Source organism: Thalassophryne amazonica, chromosome 20, assembly GCF_902500255.1.
Source record: "Thalassophryne amazonica chromosome 20, fThaAma1.1, whole genome shotgun sequence".
Classification (NCBI taxonomy): domain Eukaryota; kingdom Metazoa; phylum Chordata; class Actinopteri; order Batrachoidiformes; family Batrachoididae; genus Thalassophryne; species Thalassophryne amazonica.
This window is the reverse complement of record NC_047122.1, coordinates 9187158-9207200: the sequence shown is the minus strand read 5'-3', so window position 1 is coordinate 9207200 and position 20043 is coordinate 9187158. Positions and strand designations below refer to the sequence as shown.

Here is a 20043-nt window from a genome sequence, read left to right as displayed (position 1 = left end):
CACTGGACAGTATAGGAGGCAGAATACAAGCCTTAGATTCTGCCCCTGTGGCAAACAGCACCCACGGTAGCTGTGTAATGGTCATTGTGCCCTGCAACATTTTGGGGATCTTGCGAATTGTCACGATGTCCCACAGAGCAGCCACGTAAACCAAATTAAACATTTTAGGAATAAACATCAGCTGCAAGAAGTACTGTGGACATTTACGCTTGCGTTCAGTGAGTAATCACAGAGCTAGGATGTGGTCCACTGTGGATTTGTTGTAATCATCCACTGCATGGTGGCACCAAGGTTAAAATTTGAGGTGGGAATCTGGCTGGAACATCCTTTCTCTTAGCAAAGGGAACAGGTTAAATTGGAAGGAGGCCTATTGGTGCCGGTGTGTATCCCATGATTTCTTAGCGTGAAGCGGATGAGAGTCTACAATGCAAAGTCTGAGACATGTTAGTTCCCTAGGTGAGGCCAGTACCCATTTACTGGTACAATGCAGATTAAATGTCTTGTCCCAGGATACAGACAGGAAGTGTGACCAGGAATCAAACCCAGGTCTACATATGAGTAGGTCAACTCATCTCACCGTTAGCTGCTCTATGATAACATAACAACAAAGTACTCAAATCACTGTTCCTTAACTGTGGTGGTAACTCTCAAACAGTAATGTGTCATACTAAAGGACAGTGACAGTCACTTACTATTCTCTATTCTTGGAGTCTTCTTACTGTTTTGAAGAAATGCACAAACTGTGATCACGCCACATCATCAACAGTTTAATCAGTTGAGATGGTAATCAACAAAGAAAATGTTCTTAAACTTTGTGCATAGAACTAGAACTGAGGGACTTTGGGGATGTTTACTGTGCAACCACAGCTATATGTAACTGTAAAACTTACATGAAATACGAGGTCTATCAATAAAGTATAGGTCCTTTTTATTTTTTTCAAAAACTATATGGATTTCATTCATATGTTTTTACGTCAGACATGCTTGAACCCTCGTGCGCATGCGTGAGTTTTTCCACGCCTGTCGGTGACGTCATTCGCCTGTGAGCACTCCTTGTGGGAGGAGTCGTCCAGCCCCTCGTCGGAATTCCTTTGTCTGAGAAGTTGCTGAGAGACTGGCGCTTTGTTTGATCAAAATTTTTTCTAAACCTGTGAGACACATCGAAGTGGACACGGTTCGAAAAATTAAGCTGGTTGTCGGTGAAAATTTTAACGGCTGATGAGAGATTTTGAGGTGATACTGTCGCTTTAAGGACTTCCCACGTAAGTCTGTGTAATATGGCCCCCTTAATAAAATTTTATGTTCATCTAAAGCTACTTTATTCTCACAGCAGTATGGCTTTTCTTCCAGAATGGTATATTTTCTACTAATTTAACACGAGGGTTAACTTAAATCATTTGTTTTTCAGACTGGACCTCATGCAAGAAGCACTTGTACAGAAGGATCAGCTCATTAGCAGCTAGTATGAGTGAAGGAAGTTATCACATTCGCCAATTTTCCCGTATTTTGAGTTTTTTCATAGATATGAACAAAATTACGAGAGACCCAGATTTGTTGTAGAAATGGTACATTGTCATCACACTGAAGGTTTAACTTGAAAGTCTGAAATAAAATACACACTGTAATTACACTGACATTATCCTTCTTACAATCCGAATTAAACATGATCCTATATGAAATATAATCCTTACTCATATCGCCTAACAGCCTCATTAGTTTAAGAAAAGAGATTCCTTTATTTGCCTGACAATTAAGAAATCCACAAGAATCACAAAGCTCACTCCAGGTGCTCTGCACAGGTTTCCTGAATCTGACATGGAACACGCGCGTGATCCCATTAGAATTTAAAAGTATGAAGAATTTCGGAGGCATTTACAAAAATGTTCTTACATGAGGCCCGTTATTTGTACCCGTCCAATCTGTGCCAATAAGACACAAAAGCACTTTTTTTTCCTGCAGGCTGTGACGTGATGGGCCTTCATAATTTACTCAACAGCTGATAATTAGTGCACATCCACATGTATTTCCAGTGTGCTTCAGTCAGCACACAGCAAGCAGGCGTGTGTGTGTGTCTAGATGGTCAAAATGATCAATTAAGGTTACCAGCAGACGAACACTCTGCAGGTCCACGCAGTGCAAAGGAATGATTTGAGACGTGGGAATGACAGTAAGACATGAATTAGGGTGAACATGTTTGTATGAACATTCACTCCTAATTACCTGAGTATCGACACTGACTGAAATACCTGAAATGAGGCCGGGTGCAGATGCTTTGCAACAAACTGTGACCCCTGTTTTACTTCCTGTTCTTTACCCAGATTAGTCCTCATTGCGTTTTTGGAAACAGTTTATCAATGTGACCTGGACAGTGTAAACAGAATCTTGCACGTTACAGAGGCTTTTCCTGTTGGGTGTGTAACGGGTTTGAATTTTAAACATAATTAATTCCTTTGTCTGATAGAGATATATGTGTATTTAGTCATAAATGTGTATAGAGCTTATTTATACTGTAACTGTTGAACTATAACACAACACATAATTTAATCAGAAATATACTACAGGTTTCAAACACATGCCCTTCCATGTGAAGCGCTCCACGGTTCCCTTCGATACCTGTGAATGCTAAATCTGACGTTCCCTGCTAACAGCGTGACGATATGCAGGACAGAAGAGAAAGGTGGCGCTGTGGTTATTCTGGACACTGGTGCTACGTCATGCAGAGACAGAGGGCTTAAGTGGGTCAGCACAGACAGACGGAGGCTCGCCTGGCAGAACAGAGGAACAGTCGTTAGTAGTACTTGGTGCACGCTAGAGTAAATCCCGGGGCAGAGGCCAGCTCTGCGCGAGTCTAGCTGACGGCCGTGCTGTCTGACAGGGGGGCTGCAGTCTCTGTGGGCGAGCCGGGCTCCTCCAGGGGCTCGTCTGTGTTTGTGCTCGTGGAGACCTGACTGGGGGTGCCGTACAGGGATGTCGCCCCTTGGGACTCGGAGCTGAGGTCAGCCTCACTGTGCTCCTCCTCCTCCTCCTCCTCAGGCTCTAAGGCCGGCGTGAGGTGCAGAGAGCCAGGGAGTTTGACGGGGCAGAACGCGGACCCAGTTGGAATGAAGTTAACCTTGTTTTTGTCAGGACAAGAGAAGAGTGGGACTGATGCTGCTGTGGACTGCCTTGAGCTATAAATGGGCACAGAAACACAGTGTGATGTCCACATTTTCCATCAGAAGCAGAACAAACAAGTATAAGCACGCTTTACCTCGTCTCCTCAAAGGCTTTAATCTTCTCACAGCCCTCTGGGGGCTCCCGCTTGAACATGTAGCTGTTGTTGGGTTTGGGTGAAGAGGCGAACTTCGGCAGCGGAGAGCTGCTTCTAGTGTCTGAACACAGAGATAACGGCTTTAAAAGAAGTGCATTTAGGCCATTTCAAAATCCTTTAAATGTTTCACAGAAGAAAGAAAAGCAAAAGAGAAAGAGAGAGAAAAGTGCACCTGAATATGGACAAACTCCTGAGAGAAGATCTCAAAGAAAAATATGCTTTTAAAGAAGCTATTGTTCATCACATCCTGACTGCTGAGGAAAAAAAAAAACCTCAGGAGGAAATTAACGCATTAAACCTCTGGAAGAATAAAAATGATCCTTCTCATTAGAGGCTGACACTGATAGAGGTTGAAGTAATATTTCACCATTAACTCAGCACAGAATGACAAAATATTGGTGTTATTTTTGCAGACACGAAAACTTTTATTTTATCAAATAATGCAGAAAAATACTTTGGCTGTTGAAAAATGGTGTCATTATGTAGTTTGTCTGGTAGAGGGTGCAATCTTTTTAATGCTGTCAAGCATGGCTGGAACCCCATCACCCCTTGATCACATTACCTACAAGAGGAAAAGCGACCAGCTGCCATTCATTTTAAATCAGCGTGGGCGTTTTACATCCATAAGAGCCAACCCACCCAGCGTACGCTGGTAGGGTGTTGGTTATACTTGTAGTTATTTATAATAAAGTTCATGTTTAAACTGTAAAACACTGAGCCCCAATTACATTTCATAAAGGCTTGATAATGAAGTGTTCAGAATCACTGCCATTTTTTAAATGTATATATCAGCAGATATATCTGTATCATTTTTTTAACTCCCTAATATTAGCATCGGCCCCCATCCAGAATTCCAGATCAGTCAGTGCCTAGTTCTGCAGGAACACTCCAACACAGCCTGAAACACAAATCACCAGCTCAACAAAGAAAAAAATAATGCTCTGAACACACAAGAGCAACCTGTTGAAACCAAAATGTCAAGACACAGAATTTGGATCAGAACAACAGAGTAAGGACAGTCACCACAATAATAATATATGACCAAATTGCACGCAAACGCGCGTGCACACACACACCCCACCCATTGGCCAATTTATTTATTTTGTTTACTTTTTATTTAACGCATTAAACATAACATTTCCTGACACAACATTTCCCACAAAATAAGAAGGCTTAAAAAAAAAAAAAAAATTATATATATATATATATATATATATATAACCTATATATATGAACACATGAAATATAGCTAAGATAAAAAAAAAAATTAATAATTAAAGGGACATAACATATCTACACATATACATATAAACATATAAAATATAGTTAAAGGAAGAAAGAAAAGGAAAGAGAATTAACTAAAAATTTAAAATATATATTAAAAAAATTATATATATATATATATATATATATATATACACATACACACACGAGGTCTGTCAAAGTAACTGTCCTTTTTATTTTTGTCAAAAACTATATGGATTTGAATCACGTGCGATTACATCAGCCAACCTTGAACCCTCGTGCACATGCGTGAGTTTTTCCACGCCTGTCGGTTGCGTCATTCGCCTGTGGGCAGGCTTTGAGTGAGGAGTGGTCCAGCCCTCTCGTCTTTTTTTTCATTGTTCAGGAATGGCTCAGTGACTGGCGCTTTGCTTTATCAAAATTTTTTCAGAAACTGTGAGGCACATCGAAGTGGACACCATTCGAGAAATTCAGCTGGTTTTTGGTGAAAATTTTAACGGCTGATGAGAGATTATGCAGTGTTACTGTCGCTTTAAGGACTCCCCACGGAGCCGCAGGGCACGATGCACTCCGAGCCGCTGTCGCCAGCTTGTTTCAAGCTGAAAACTTCCAAATTTAAGCCTCTGTTGACCCAGGATGTCGTGAGAGAACAGAGAAGTTTCAGAAGAGGTCGGGATCGGCAGTTTATCCGGACATTCCACTGTTAAAGGAGATTTTGTAATGAAAGTCGTGCGGACGGATTCGCACGTCGGCGCGCAGTCGCTCATGGCCTGGCGCCACAGCAAAACACCTCCGTTGGAAGCCTTACAGAAGAAGTTGGAACATGCCCAGCTGTTAAACAATTTCTCGGATACTCACTCGACTAAAAGCCATCGAAATCCGCCTAAATCTTAGGAATGGTTATCAACACGGAGGTGTTTTTCTTGTGGCGCCGCGCTGTGCGCCGACGTGCAAATCCGTCTGCACGTCTTTCATTACAAAATCTCCTTTAATAGTGGAATGTCCAGATAAACTGCTGATCCCGACCTCTTCTGAGACTTCTCTGTTCTCTCACGATGTCCTGGGTCAACAGAGGCTTAAATTTGGAAGTTTTCAGCTCGAAACAGGCAGACGATGGCGGCTCGGGGCGCGGCGCACCCTGCGGCTCCGTGGGGAGTCCTTAAAGTGACAGTAACACTCCATAATCTCTCATCAGCCGTTAAAATTTTCACCGAAAACCAGCTGAATTTCTCGAATGGTGTCCACTCGGATGTGCCTCTCAGTTTTTGAAAAAATTTTGATCAAGCAAAGCGGCAGTCTCTGAGCCATTCCTGAACAATGAAAAAAAAGACTAGAGGGGTGGACCAGTGCTCACTCAAAGCCTGCCCACAGGCGAATGACGCAACCGACAGGCGTGGAAAAACTCACGCATGAGCACGAGGGTTCAAGGTTGGCTGATGTAATCGCACGTGATTCAAATCCATATAGTTTTTTTCGGAGTGTTAGAGGACAAGCTGGGACATGTCCAGCTCTCCACAAGTTATTTTATACTCACTCGACTGGTAAGCACTGAAAGCCAAGATAGACATGTCCCAACTTGTCCTCTAACACTCCGAAACGGAGGTGTTCCTTTGTCTCGCTTCATCAGCGAATCGGTCGTGACGCGCGAAGCCTCCGCACGGCTTTCCATGACAAAATCTCTTGTTAAAAGTGAAATCTGCCGGAAAATGGCTGATGTCCAGGTCTTGTGATAACCAGAGAAAGAGCACACGACGGTCTCGTATCCACAGAGCCATCAGCTTAGAAATGATCCAGTGGTTTGTGCCGCATCGTCGCAGCTCGCAGCGCGGTGCACCAACCGTCCTTAAAGGGGTCCTTAAAGCTGTAGTTAAAGTCCTTATTCTCTGTGAAGCCCGTAAAATTTTCACTGAAAGCCAGATAAATTTTTCGAATGGTTTCTAGGTGCCAGTCTCTAACAGCTTCTGAAAACATTCTGATGGAAAAAAAGTCCTTTTCATTCCGCCATTTCCAGACAATGAAAATCCGATGAGGGGGCGGGACCACTCCTTCCACAAGGCGTGCTCACAGGCAAATGACGTCACCGACAGGCGTGGAAAAACTCACGCATGCACGAGGGTTCAAGCATGTCTGACATAAAAACATATGAATGAACTCCATATAGTTTTTAAAAAAAATAAAAAGGACCATTAATTTATGGACAGACCACGTGTATATATATATATATATATATATATATATATATATATATATATATATATATATATACACACACATACACACACACACACACACACACTACATGCACATATGATGATTTAGGGGCATAGTAGATAATATCTATAAGTGGTGGCTAAGGTAGATTTTCCAAAGAGTTAATAAAGGAACAGTATTTTATAATAGCTCTCGTCAAACATCCATGTATCTCGAAATACATGCCCATTTTTGCTCAAAAGTGTCCATGGATAGCTGGAGATTTGCAGTCATTCGCTCCATTATATAAACATTTTTCAGTCTCTGTACCCATTGATCTATAGTTGGCAATTTTACATCTTTCCAGTTCACCGTAATCAATTTGTCTGCTACCAGCAAAAGAATCATCAGTATATATCGCTGATCTGCATTATATAGGTCTCTAGGAATAGCTCCCAACAGGAACAACATAGGTTCTGGGACAACATTTATTCCTAAAATAGTGTCTATCTCTTTTTTAATGTTGTCCCAATATTCCTTTATTACTGGACAGTCCCAAAAAATGTGTGTGGTGTCTCCAATATTTCCACAGTTCCGCCAACATAGTGCTGTAGTAGGATTCTTTACAAATCAAGAAATGGTAAGAGGAGTATAAAAGTATCTGATTTTCACTTTCCAGTCAAATTCCCTCCACAATTGGCTATTAATTCCCTTATGGCAACCTGTACATATGTCATTCCATGTAGAGTCTTCAATTATTATATTCATTTCCAACTCCCATTTTTCCGTGATATAATTTGTGTTTTGCACAGTGTCATTTATCAACCTTTTGTGTCTTTTTGTTGGGAAGTGTTTCTCTGTAATACTGATAAAATACTCCATCTCATTTGGGGTTTTACTAATCATCTCCTTTTCTTTATGGCTTGTGATATAGTGTCTGATCTGGAGATATCTATAGAAATCGTTCGAAGGGAGATCAAATTGTTCTTGAAGTTGGGAGAAGGATTTGAATTCTGTTTCTATAAAGAGTTGATTAATTGTGTGGAGACCTTTTTCTGCCCATCTTCTAAACCCACTATCCCACACCGAGGGGGGGAATTCTATGTTTCCTACTATACGCATAGCCCTTGAGATTGACTGCAGCCCCCCAAGCACTTTTTTAACTGTTGTCCAAATTTTTAAAGTGTGTTTTATCCATTCATTCTTTAATTTAATCTTTTTGATTGACTTTATATCAATAAAGGGCAGTACTGATAAAGGGACACCCTTAATTGAATCCTGCTCTATCCGAGTCCATATTGTCTCCTGATCATTTCTAAGCCATGCCACGATTGCGTTTATTTGTGCAGCCCAATAGTAGTTTTTAAGATTTGGTAAACTCAATCCTCCCCTGTCCTTAGGCAGATGAAGGCATTTCAGTTTTATCCTCGGACTCTTCCTTTGCCAAATAAATGTTGATATTAGTTTATCTAGCATTTTTAAAGTGAGAACAGGTACCCTTTCTGGGAGGGACTGAAACAAAAAAGATGTCTAGGCAATAGGTTCATTTTTACAGTCTCTACCAATTAAAAACAGGGGAAGCACCTCCAACGTGTCACATCACTCTTTGTCTAATTAATTTGCTATAATTGGCCTCAAATAACTGAGTGGGGTTAGATGTGATAATGACTCCTAGATACCTAAATCCCTGTTTAGACCAGCGAAAGGAGACGCTGTTTTTCAGTTGTGTAGGCCAGGTACCCGAGATCATCATGGCTTTTGACTTAGTCTCATTAATTTTGTATCCCGATACTGACCCGTATTTATGTAGACATTTTATAAGCGTGGGAATGGAAAGGAGTGGATTTTTTATAAAGAGCAAAATGTCGTCCGCAAACAGAGCTATTTTATGGATTGCCCCTCCATCTGCTATCCCTTGAATAGGATTTGGTGTATATTTGTATTTTTTGGTGTATTGCCTCTGCCAGAGGTTCAATACTTAGGGCGAATAAGATGGGTGATAAGGAGTCCCCCTGTCTCACACCTCGCTCAATCCCAAAGGGGACTAGAGCAGTGGCCATTGACTCTTACTTTGGAGCAAGGCTCTTTATACAAGAGACAAATTCCTTTCCAAAACCCATTTCTAGCAGTGTCTGCCTCAGAAATATCCAGTCAACTCGATCAAATGCCTTCTCTGCATCTAAGCCAAGAAGCACTGACGGTTGTTTCTCCCTTCCTGCAATTGTCTGCAAGTTCAGAGCTCTCCTAATGTTATTTGTTCCTTGACGTCCTGGTGTGAACCCCGTTTGATCTGGGCGTATTAATTTCTTAATATTTTTTTTAATTCTGGTAGCCAATATAGAAGTCAAGATTTTATAATCCACACATAGTAGACTTATTGGGCGGTAACTAGTACACTGATCCCCTCACTTTTATCTACTAGTAAAGCTGCAAACCTTTTTGATAAAATGCAGACAATCTTCATTTGGGGCATACACATTAAGTATAGTTACTTTCATTCCTGCAATCATGCCTATCACCATAACGTACCGGTCTTCATCATCCTGGAAGAATTTCTCATTATTATAATACACAGATTTATTAATCAATATGGCAACCGCTCTCTTCTTTGCTCTCCCACATGATGAGCTATAAACCTGATCGACCCATTCTCTCTTCAGTTTTGGATGATCCACCTCTGTCAGGTGTGTTTCTTGTATCAGAGCAACAGAACAATGTTGTAGTTTCTTTAATTGTCCCAGAATTTTCTTCCTCTTGATCGGATTATTGATTCCTCTTATATTGTAACTTATGAAATTCAACTCAGTCATAATCCCTATAGAATCTCATAATATAGCTCTCTACCTGTTTACCCTTGGACATCAGAGTGTATCTAACCCCTAACAAAGTGATATCAGTTATATATGTCAGGAAAAACAAAACACAAAGAACATAGAATTGAACTTCCACTACATCAATCTGACACAATAGCTGAACTATGACCGTGTCAGATCCCCATTGGTACTGGAGCAGAGAGGTGTGACCTACCCTCTCTGTGGAAAAAACTACACACAGTGTAAGTGTGACCAATATTACACTAAACTGTAAAAAAGGTCCAGGTGAGTGTGTTCCACTCATATAGTCAGCATAACTGCCTTGGACTATCTAACATATAACCTTATTTTGTGACAACAAAATATATCTGAATAATAAAACTTAGTGACGCTTGTTATGTTCCTTTAAGTCCGTTAGTTATAGCTACCGTGAATCCACTAACCTTACCATTAGGTTAGTTGAAACAGGCTTATTGTCCACCTTAATTCAGCAGCGTTGCGGCGCTCGTTAGTGATCCAAACGTCTTCTCTCCAGTACTCAGCTCAATTTTCAGTTGCGCTGGGTACACACACCTTGCCTGGATGCTCTTCTTTTTAAGTTGTTTAATAACTTCGTGGACCCTCATTCGTTTCTGTTGTAGATCGGGAGAATAATCCTGATCGAAATAGATCTGTTTGCCTTGATAGACAACCGTCCCCTGGCTCCATGCCTGCCGTATGATTATGTCCTTTACCGCTGCGTCCAGAAATCTCACTATTATCGACCTCGGAGGGGCTGTTGGATCCTTAGGTTTAGCCGCCAGGGAATGGTGTGCCCTTTCAATCTTAATGTCCAAGCCTGGTAGTAATTTAAGCTCTTTCAGGAGTAGGTCCTTAACAAAACTAGCCGCATCCCCTCCCTCACTATCTTCCGGGATTTGAAAGATCCTGATATTGTTTCTTCTCAGCCTGTTTTGGAGGTCATCGCACTTTGCTGTAAGCTCAATATCACGGTGCAGCAGATACCTCAGTGCTCTGTGGTGGCTCATCTCCGTATATTCCGCCGTGCTGATTCTCTCCTCCAGCCTCCATTCGTTGTTCGTGTTCTGCCAGTTGGTTTTTTATGTCGGAAATAGATTTTTCCACACGGTTAAGGGCCAGTTTAGTTTGACTGTGTCCGTCTTGATTTTCTTTTCGGAGTTTTCTCAGTTCTTCCAGTACCGTTGTATCTGATAGACCCGTGTTGCTACTAGCCGAGTTCTTGCTAGTAGGACTCGGCGGATTCGGCTTATTATCTTTTCCTCACGAGGGGTCAAGTTTCTCCTGTCTTCTTTGTCCAGCGGAGGAACTCATGTTTTAGCAAGCTATTTTTAACGTTTCGGCGTCGAATTATTATAGTTGTCACACTTATTTTCACTTATGTCCAGCGGAGCTCAGTTACACTGCTGCCACTACATCTGTGACGTCACCGGAAGCCTTACCCATTGGCCAATTTATGCAGTGCATATCAATTCTTCCTTGAAAACAGTAACTATATTTGGCTACAAAGTGGTGGGGCTGGACCTCATCTCATTTTTCAACAACAAAATTCTGTTAATTTCATTTCCCATGCATCCTGCGTGGCTTGTATGCCAGTAATTTGAGTACGTGAATCACTGAATGTATCTACTTTCTTTCAGACAAGGTAACTCGAAAACTAAGAACTTGTCATTTAAAACTGTCACAGATTGGTACAGTTGTGCTCAAAATTTTCCATACCCTGGAAGAATTTTTGCTTTTTTGGCCATTTTTAAGAGAATATGAATGACAAAGTTTTTTTTCACTCATGGTTAGTGGTTGGGCGAAGCCATTTATTGCGTTTCCTCTTTTTAAATCAAAATGACAAGAGAACTACCCAAATGAACCTGATCAAAAGTTTACATACCCCTGTTCTTAATACTGTGTATTGCCCCTTTAACATCAATGACAGCTTTGAGTCTTTTGTGGTGGTTGTGGACGAGGCTCTCTGATGGTGAAGCTGACATTGAATATGTTTTGGACTTTATTTACATCAATTACAAAGAAATACAAACAATATGGCACTCTATGGTAAATCTGGAGGGAGCAGACAGTTCTCAAAAACTGAGTGACTGTATAAGAAGAAGAAGAGTGAGGAAAACCACCAAGACACCCAGACAACCCAGGAGAAGTTATGGGCTTATGTTGCTGTGATTGGAGAAATTATGCACAGTGCAAGCTTTGCATTTTGTATCACCAGTTATCCATCTTCATGATGAAGTGGTATAGAGGAGGATTTTCTTAAAAAGAAGACCTGAAAGTTTAGATACAAATTGCCAGAAGGTACATCTGAGATGCTTTGGTGACAGAACATCCTTCTCTGCTCTACTCCACTATGAAGCTAAGAGTAGTGACGCAAAATGCAAAGCTTGCACTGTGCACAATTTCTCCAATCACAGCCACATAACTCCATAACTACTTCTGGGTTGTCTGAGGTGTCTTGGTGGCTTTCCTCCCTCTTCTCCTTCTTGCACAGTCACTCAGTTTTTGAGAGCTGTCTACTCCATGCAGATTTACCATAAAGTGCCATATTGTTTGTATTTCTTTGTCATTAATGTAAATAAAATCCAAAACATATTCAGTGTCAGCTTTACCATCAGAGAGCCTCGTCCACAACTACCACAAAAGACTCCAAGCTGTCGATGTTAAAGGGACAGTACACAGTATTAACAACAGGGGTATGTAAACTTTGGATCAGGGTCATTTGGGTAGTTCTCTTGTCATTTTGATTTAAAAAGAGGAAACACAGTTGTTTGACAATAAATGGCTTCACCCAACCACTGAGTTTCATTATTGACAGTACAAAGGTTCTGTGTTCATCTCTGCACTTCATCTGGATAAATATTCAAATCCAGAATCCAACATGTCATGGTCAGTTCCCATTGTTTGAACTAGCTCTTCTTTATTGTGGTTGGTTTTGAAATCCAAGCAACCAACCAACCAACCAACTATATTTATTAGCACTTTAAAACAACCATAACAGGCCAAAGTGCTGTACAGAAACAAAAATCATCATAAAAGACATAATTCACATAAAATTGTGACAAAATACAACTAATATAATTAAAAGTCAAAAAAACATGAGTAAAAACAATAACCATATGATAAAAATAATCATATCAAATCAAATAAAAGAATGATGTCTATGTGTCACAAGGTGTCAATACATACCCTGTACGCATGTGGTACCATACCTATGTATGCAAACATGCTTCCATGTACATACATGGAGGCATGTTTATGACATATGACATGACATTATACATACATAATACGAGTACTCGATGTTCATTGTTGAGTTCCTTAGTCAAGGCATTCAGCACTGTCGTAAGTCATTATTATGTAATGGCTTATGACAGTGTTGAATTCCTGATTCATGATTGGGTATAAAAGGAGCATCTCCAAAATGCTCAGCCATTCATAAGCAAAGATGGGGCGACAATCACCACTTTGTGAACTGCGTGAAAAAAAAAAAAATAGTCCAACAGTTTAAGAACAATGCTTCTCAACATTTAATTGCAAGGAATTTAGGGATTTCATCATCTACAGTCCATAATATAATCATAAGATTCAGAGAATCTGGAGAACTTTCTACACATAAGCAGGAAGGCCAAAAACCAACACAGAATGCCTGTGACCTTCGATCCCTCAGTCAGCACTGCATTAAAACCTGACATCATTGTGAAAAGGATCTTACTGCGGGGGCTTAGGAACAAAGTGAAAGCTATACATCAACAACATCCAGAAACGCCGCCACCTTCTCTGGGCCAGAGCTCATTTGAAATGTACAGATGCAAAGTGGAAAAGTGTGCTGTGGTCTGATGAGTCCACATTTCAAATTATTTTTGGAAATCATGGACATCGTGTTCCCGGGACAAAAGAGGAAAAAGACCATCCAGATTGTTACCAGCGCAAAGTTCAAAAGCCAGCATCTGTGATGGTATGGGGGTGTGTTAGTGCCCATGGCATGGACAAATTATGCATATGTGATGGCACCATCAATGCTGAAAGGTACATCCAGGTTTTGGAGCAACACATGCTGCCATCCAGGGACGTCACTGCTTATTTTAGCAAGACAATGACAAGCCACATTCTACACGTGTTACAACAGCGTGGCTTCGTAGTAAAAAAGTGCGGGTACTAGACTGGCCTGCCTGCAGTCCAGACTTGTCACCCATTGAAAATGTGTGGTGCATTATGAAGCGCAAAATACGACAACAGGGACCCCAGACTGCTGAACAACTGAAGTCGTACATCAAGCAAGAAGGGGAAAGAATTCCACCTACAAAGCTTCAACAATTAGTGTCCTCAGTTCCCAAATGCTTACTGAGTGTTGTTAGAAGGAAAGGTGAAGTAACACAGTGGTAAACATTCCGTTTTCATTTACATTTTACACAACGTCCCAACTTCATTGGAACTGGGGATGTATTTAGCAAATACTTCCAGAAGACTTTTTGTTCTTACCTTTATCGCGGTCATACAGCAGGTCCTCTGTGGAGTAAGGGCTGCCGTCGTGGGATCCTGGCGGGCAGGATGGCGATGGGCAGGGTGACAGACTGGAGCAACTGCTGGACCATCCAGGGGCTGACGGAGTCTGGGTGTCAATGCTCCGGGTGCTGCTGCTGCGCTGCTGGGGAGGGAAGGGTGCCCGCCTCCCATCAGGAACCTCCAAAGACTTCAATGAACAAAAACAAGCATTACTTCGTGAGTAAACATGAGGTGCTTTCCATGAAAAACAGCAGACCAAATGGATGATAAACATCATAGGTGTGACTGGCAAAGGACAAAAAAGCAGGAAAATATACACCACACCTCTGCAACAAATGTTTGCAATTTTCGTGTACTTCTCTCAGTGACGTAACATGTTTCAGTCACACCATGCCCACAGATCAGGTCACGTTTGCCAACATTTAGGGCCCCTTCACACATAACACAAAATTGGGTGAAAGAAGCAGAAACTGGCAAAAAACTGCAAACAAAAAAACAAAAAGGGGAACCGTGAAACAGACAGGACTTTTTCATTAGTGGAAAAATGCACGACCTAAGCCAATCAAAACCACCAACCCCATGTGGGGTTGTTAGTGAGGACATTTTGCCAAAACACCATCAAAAACAGGCTAAAATGCAAACACTGCCTCCAGGTGGACAACAGGAGGAGTGACACTCTTGTTCACTCTGTCTTCTGTTGGACAGGAATTGTTTTTTGAGTGGCACCTTATTGTTTTTTAGTTGTACAAAAATATCTGAAGCATTTCCTACATTTTAATGTAAGTAGTAAATATATAACTAACTTTGTTGTTTCCTACATTTGTACATATGTTTTTGAAAGTTACAATTTATATATGCATTCTAAGATATAAAAATGGATTGTCAAACATGTTTGTGGTTTTTACAGGAAAAAAAAACTTTCTGATTTTTTTCTGATTTTATGTTTTGTGTGTAAATTTAGATCCATTATGTTAATACCATAGGTCAGAATGAAAGAAAAACTGTAAAGTCACAACTGTCGACAACTGTGAGATATAACCGGGCGCCATTCCCAATGCCATCCAGATGGCAGTGTTCTATGCATTTTGACCCATCTTATATTACATGGTTGTCGACCTGAATCACAACTTAAACAGGCTTTTCTGTTTTGCAAATGCCTTTTTTTAAACATATGAAAAAATGACATATTTTACAAAAGCACATTTATTTGTAAACACCAACACACATTACAGTAATTTGTGTTGGTTTTTACATAGAATGAATGAATCAACCAACCAATCAGTGTGAGTGGAGGCTCAGCTTACCCATAATCCCTTTGGGAATCTGTGTGTGTTAATGTTCAAAACTTCAGCATGAGTGCATTATTTTAAAATTAAAACATATGTGTTATAATTTCACTTTGTACAAATGACCAGCTGCTTTCTGGGAAATCTTGAAAATTCACAGGACACTCAACAACTTGTTGTACATCATACACACAGGTTCTGTGAGTATTGTGTGTTTGTGGTAATGGAACCTGTTAACCCCCAAAACGTGAATCAGTTGCAAATCATGAATTATTGGCAAACCATTAATTGCAAAACGTGAATACTGAAAAGTATCTGCCAAAACATGAACGCAGGTCTCGCAAAATGTGAATATCAGTCATAATATGGATATGTTTTTCAGTTTAAGTAGTTTATGGATTTCAGTTTACAGATCAATTACTGCAGGAAATCTTGATCACAAACCCGATCACCGCAAAGATTTTTTTTTGTGTGTGTGTGTGGGGGGGGGGGGGGGGGGGGGGGGGGCACGACAGCAATTAATGGTTTGCATATAGTTCACGATTTGCAATTGATTCACGTTTTTATGGTTCACAAACCTTTAATTTCTTCCCAGTCAATTCTGGCATTCATCAGGGATGTGTTGGGACACTCACAAACTCAGACAGGACAGAAACCTCCCCCTCCTGTAAATGGGTCAATAATCTTAAGTGAAACGTTAAATGCCCCATGAGGGGAGGTGATGGTCTCGTGGTTAAGCGTTGGGCTTGAGACCAGACGATCCTCGGTTCAAATCCCAGCCTGACCGGAAAATCACTAAGGGCCCTTTGGCAAGGTCCTTAATCCCCTAGTTGCTCCCGGTGGGTAGTGAGTACCTTGCATGGCAGCAGCCTCACATCGGGCTGAATGTGAGGCATTGATGTGTAAAGCGCTTTGAGCATCTGATGCAGATGGAAAAGCGCTGTATAAATGCAGGCTATTTACATTTTTCCCAAACTGAGTGCTGTAGTATAACCAGCAGGAGACCAATGATCTGTGCAGTGAATTTGGTGACACCACATCTGAATTTATTGAATATTTTTCTGGTGTCTTGTTTTTGCACTTTGTAGACGGCCCGACACTTCCGTGTTTCCGTCATCTGGTCATTCGGGTCAATTCTATTTTTCCAGCTCAGAGCACAGTTCATATAGATAAATAAGGTTGTAGCTTGTTGTCTACCTTCCTGAGGTTAGAAACTAGTAGTGTTTATATTTCAACAATGTTTAAGATTACTGAGCCGTTTACCAGAGGGAGAGGTTTCTATCCTCTGAGTTTGATGCCTTCATTACCGTTTGACAGGTGGACCGTCCCACTTAAACTCCTCACCCGACACTGTCCCCAGAAGGGGACACACCCAGCGGGGCTGAGCGCTTGACACCAGAAGCGAGAGCTGCTCGGATCACCTCCCCACCTCACCGGCTGTAGTGACCCCCCCCCCCCAAAAAATCATTTTTGCAGTGATAGGGTTTGTGATCAATAGTTCCTGCAGTAACTGATCTGTAAACTGAAATCCATAAACTACTTAAACTGAAAAAACATATATTTTATGAATGATATTCACATTTTTAGAGACCTGCGTTCATGTTTTGGGATATATTTTTTCGGTATTCATGTTTTGCAATTAATGGTTTGTGTATAATTCACGATTTGCAACTGATTCACGTTTTGAGGGTTCACAAACCTCTAATTTCTTCCCAGTCAATTCTGGCATTCATCAGGGATGTGTTTGGACAATCACATTTCACCTCACTGAAGCACATAGGTAGCTGCTTTTGAGAAGACAGAGTGGACTGGTTGTTGGCCTGTTCGGGTACTATTCAGTAACTGTATGGTATCTGTAGTGTAGACGATGCAGCGCCATCACACCTGACAGTACCATACCTGGTACTGGCACTCAAATTCATATTGGGATAGATGCAGGAAGACAACACATGACCAGTTTATCTACCATCACCATTTAGAAGAATCTATTCTAAGACAGAATAGGCGGTCATAAACTGGACAGAATGCATAGGTTTTAAACTCATTTAAAATACAGTATCAGTGAAAATGCCTGGCCATGGAGCTTGCATTGCCCATGTGCCCATTGAAGTCGACACACTTGAACTAAACAATGGTCACGTGTCCAAATACTTTTAGTCAGTGTGAACTGTGATATAGAGATGGTTGGATACTTATTGACAGCAAGGAAGTAATGCTGTCAATCAGTAAGTGAAATTAAATATATCCCACCTTCAGTTCCTCCTTCTCTCCGTTGTCTTTGATGAAGACCTTCTCCAACTCATGATTGATGCCCTCCATACTGCTGGGCACCCTGGAGATGGAGGGCTTTGGCACTGTGATGTTGGACAGTGGCATCTGGGCCGACTTTGACATGGAAAAATTCTGTAGTACAAAGACAGTGTTCATCTGACTGACAGAAGAATGAGTCTTTCCACCTAGTTAATGAATCTTGTGTAGTTTATAAATTTGTTCTATTGTTCTAAATTCTATTGTCAACAGAATGTCTGACAAAATTTGTGGTCATCACTCAGGGTGGTACAATACATTGTGCATCGTTGATAACTGTATCGTGGTGTCTGTGTTGAATTGTATCACTTTTTAAAATGAGTATTGCAATACCATGAAAAGTCAACAACTGAATGAAAGAAATAATGAACTCTTGCAGAAAAAACATAATTTATAAAATATACAAAGACAAATCAGATAACCTCAAGGATTACAACTTATACATGAAAACAATTTGGTTTTTTTAATGTTAAACGTTCATCAAAGATTACTTTCTACACTAGCACATTGCCAGTGGGGATCCACAGGCTCAAGATTGGGTAGTTTGTTTTTTTTTTTAAAACAGGAAGCTGACATTTTTCAAGGGTGGTAATAAAATAAGCAAAGATTCTATAATGAGTTGGAATGGCATGAGTCCAGAATGTTTTTAGAAACTGAGACCTTAGACCTTATCAGTTTTAAGAAGAGGAACTCAAGCCTTTTATTTCCTGGAAATTATGTAATTTTTTTAATGATAATTTACTGCCTTAATGCATTTACAAATTGCTTAGGTTGTTATCATAAACACACTATTATTATCATTCTCATTATTATGACTATCATTATTATTTTATTTTTAGTTCTATTTTATCATTTGATTTTTAAATGGACCACAACGGAAAAAAGTGTTTTCACTTTCTTGTGTCATCCATGTATATTTAACATATTTACAATTACATTATGTACAGTGGTGGGCACAGCTAACCAAAAAGTTAGCTTCGATAACCACTAATCCGGTAACTGAAAAGTTTACTTTTATAATGCTAAACCAATAAACTCCTAAAAAAATCAGCAGAAGTTACAGCTAACTACTAACTTTCAGTATTGACTTGGCACACTGTCAGTGACTTTTAGCACCACAGAGGCTTCTAAGTAAATTCAATGCAGCACTTGTGTATTTAAACACCCTGTCGGCTGCTGCAAAGACATCACTTACCTTTCACGGTGGTAGTGTAGGTCAAACGCAAGGCACATTCACTCATGGTTTCATTTACAAACTGACTAATTCTGGACAGTTTATCAACACATTAACAGCAACTTTGTCATTTTACAAAGTCAAAAAAAAAAAATAAATAAACAAATAAAAAAAAAAACACACTTTTAAAGTAATGAACAAGAAAGAATAAAGAAGGCTTGAGCGTTAAACCAACACAAGTGCCAAAAGGCATTATGGGAAATCAGGCTCGTGTTTTAACTCCCCCCCCTTCAAAATGCACAGAACACTGCCATCTACTGGATGGGAGTGTGAAACGCAGCTAACATGCTGAGTCACACTTCACAAACAGAATTTTCAGTTCTGCAAATGCATTTTTTAACAAATGGAAAAAAATTATGTATTTATGAAATACACATCTATCTGTAAAAATGAACACACAACTTATAAATTGGAAATTTGGGTTTGTGGACAACACGTGCAAATCAAGGACTATTTGTAGATCACCCTCTGTGCATTTGCAGGTATTAATGAGACAAATTTATCTCCATAAATAAGTGTCTTTTCAATTAAAAAAGTAAGTCTTTTAAAGCAGATACACTGTCGATCATAATGCATTGCAGCAATGCATTATGGGAATTCGGGGTTTGTTTGTTTTTCATTATTATTGCAGTACATGTTAGTTTAGGAGCATTGTTAGTGTTATAGATTTGTTGTGTTTTATAGTTCAAGGAATGTAGTTAGTTTGGTGAAGAGTTACAGTGAGGAAAATAAGTATTTGAACATCCTGCAATTTGGAAGTTCTCCCACTTAGAAATCACGGAGGGGTCTGAAATTTTCTTCTTAGGTGCATGTCCACTGTGAGAGAAATAATCTTAAAAAAAAAAAAAAAAAAAATCCAGAAATCACAGTGTATGATTCAATGTATGATGCCAGCTCTCTTCAGGTCAATGACCTAAGAGAGCTGGCACCACTGTTTCCAAGGTTACTGTGGGTAATACACTAAGACGTCATGGGTTAAAATCATGCATGGCACGGAAGGTTCCCCTGCTTAAATCAGCACACGTCCAGGCCCATCTTAAGTTTGTCCATGACCATTTGGATGATCCAGAGGAGTCATGGGAGAAAGATATGTGGTCAGATGAGACCAAAATAGAACTTTTTGGTCTTAATTCC

At 40.3% G+C, this 20043-nt stretch overlaps 1 protein-coding gene across 1 annotated transcript in view; it reads right to left on the bottom strand.

The window, feature by feature from the left end:
• Positions 1 to 1906: 1906 nt before the first annotated feature.
• glcci1a (glucocorticoid induced 1a) overlaps positions 1907 to 20043 on the bottom strand; it is a gene marked incomplete at its 5' end in the record, with an annotated part of 47662 nt that continues 29525 nt past the window's right edge. Inside the window, 4 exons of the mRNA XM_034160355.1 lie at positions 1907 to 3170; positions 3251 to 3371; positions 14059 to 14269; positions 17619 to 17771. Coding sequence (XP_034016246.1) covers positions 2849 to 3170; positions 3251 to 3371; positions 14059 to 14269; positions 17619 to 17771 — 807 coding nt within the window. The remainder of the gene's footprint in view (positions 3171 to 3250; positions 3372 to 14058; positions 14270 to 17618; positions 17772 to 20043) is intronic.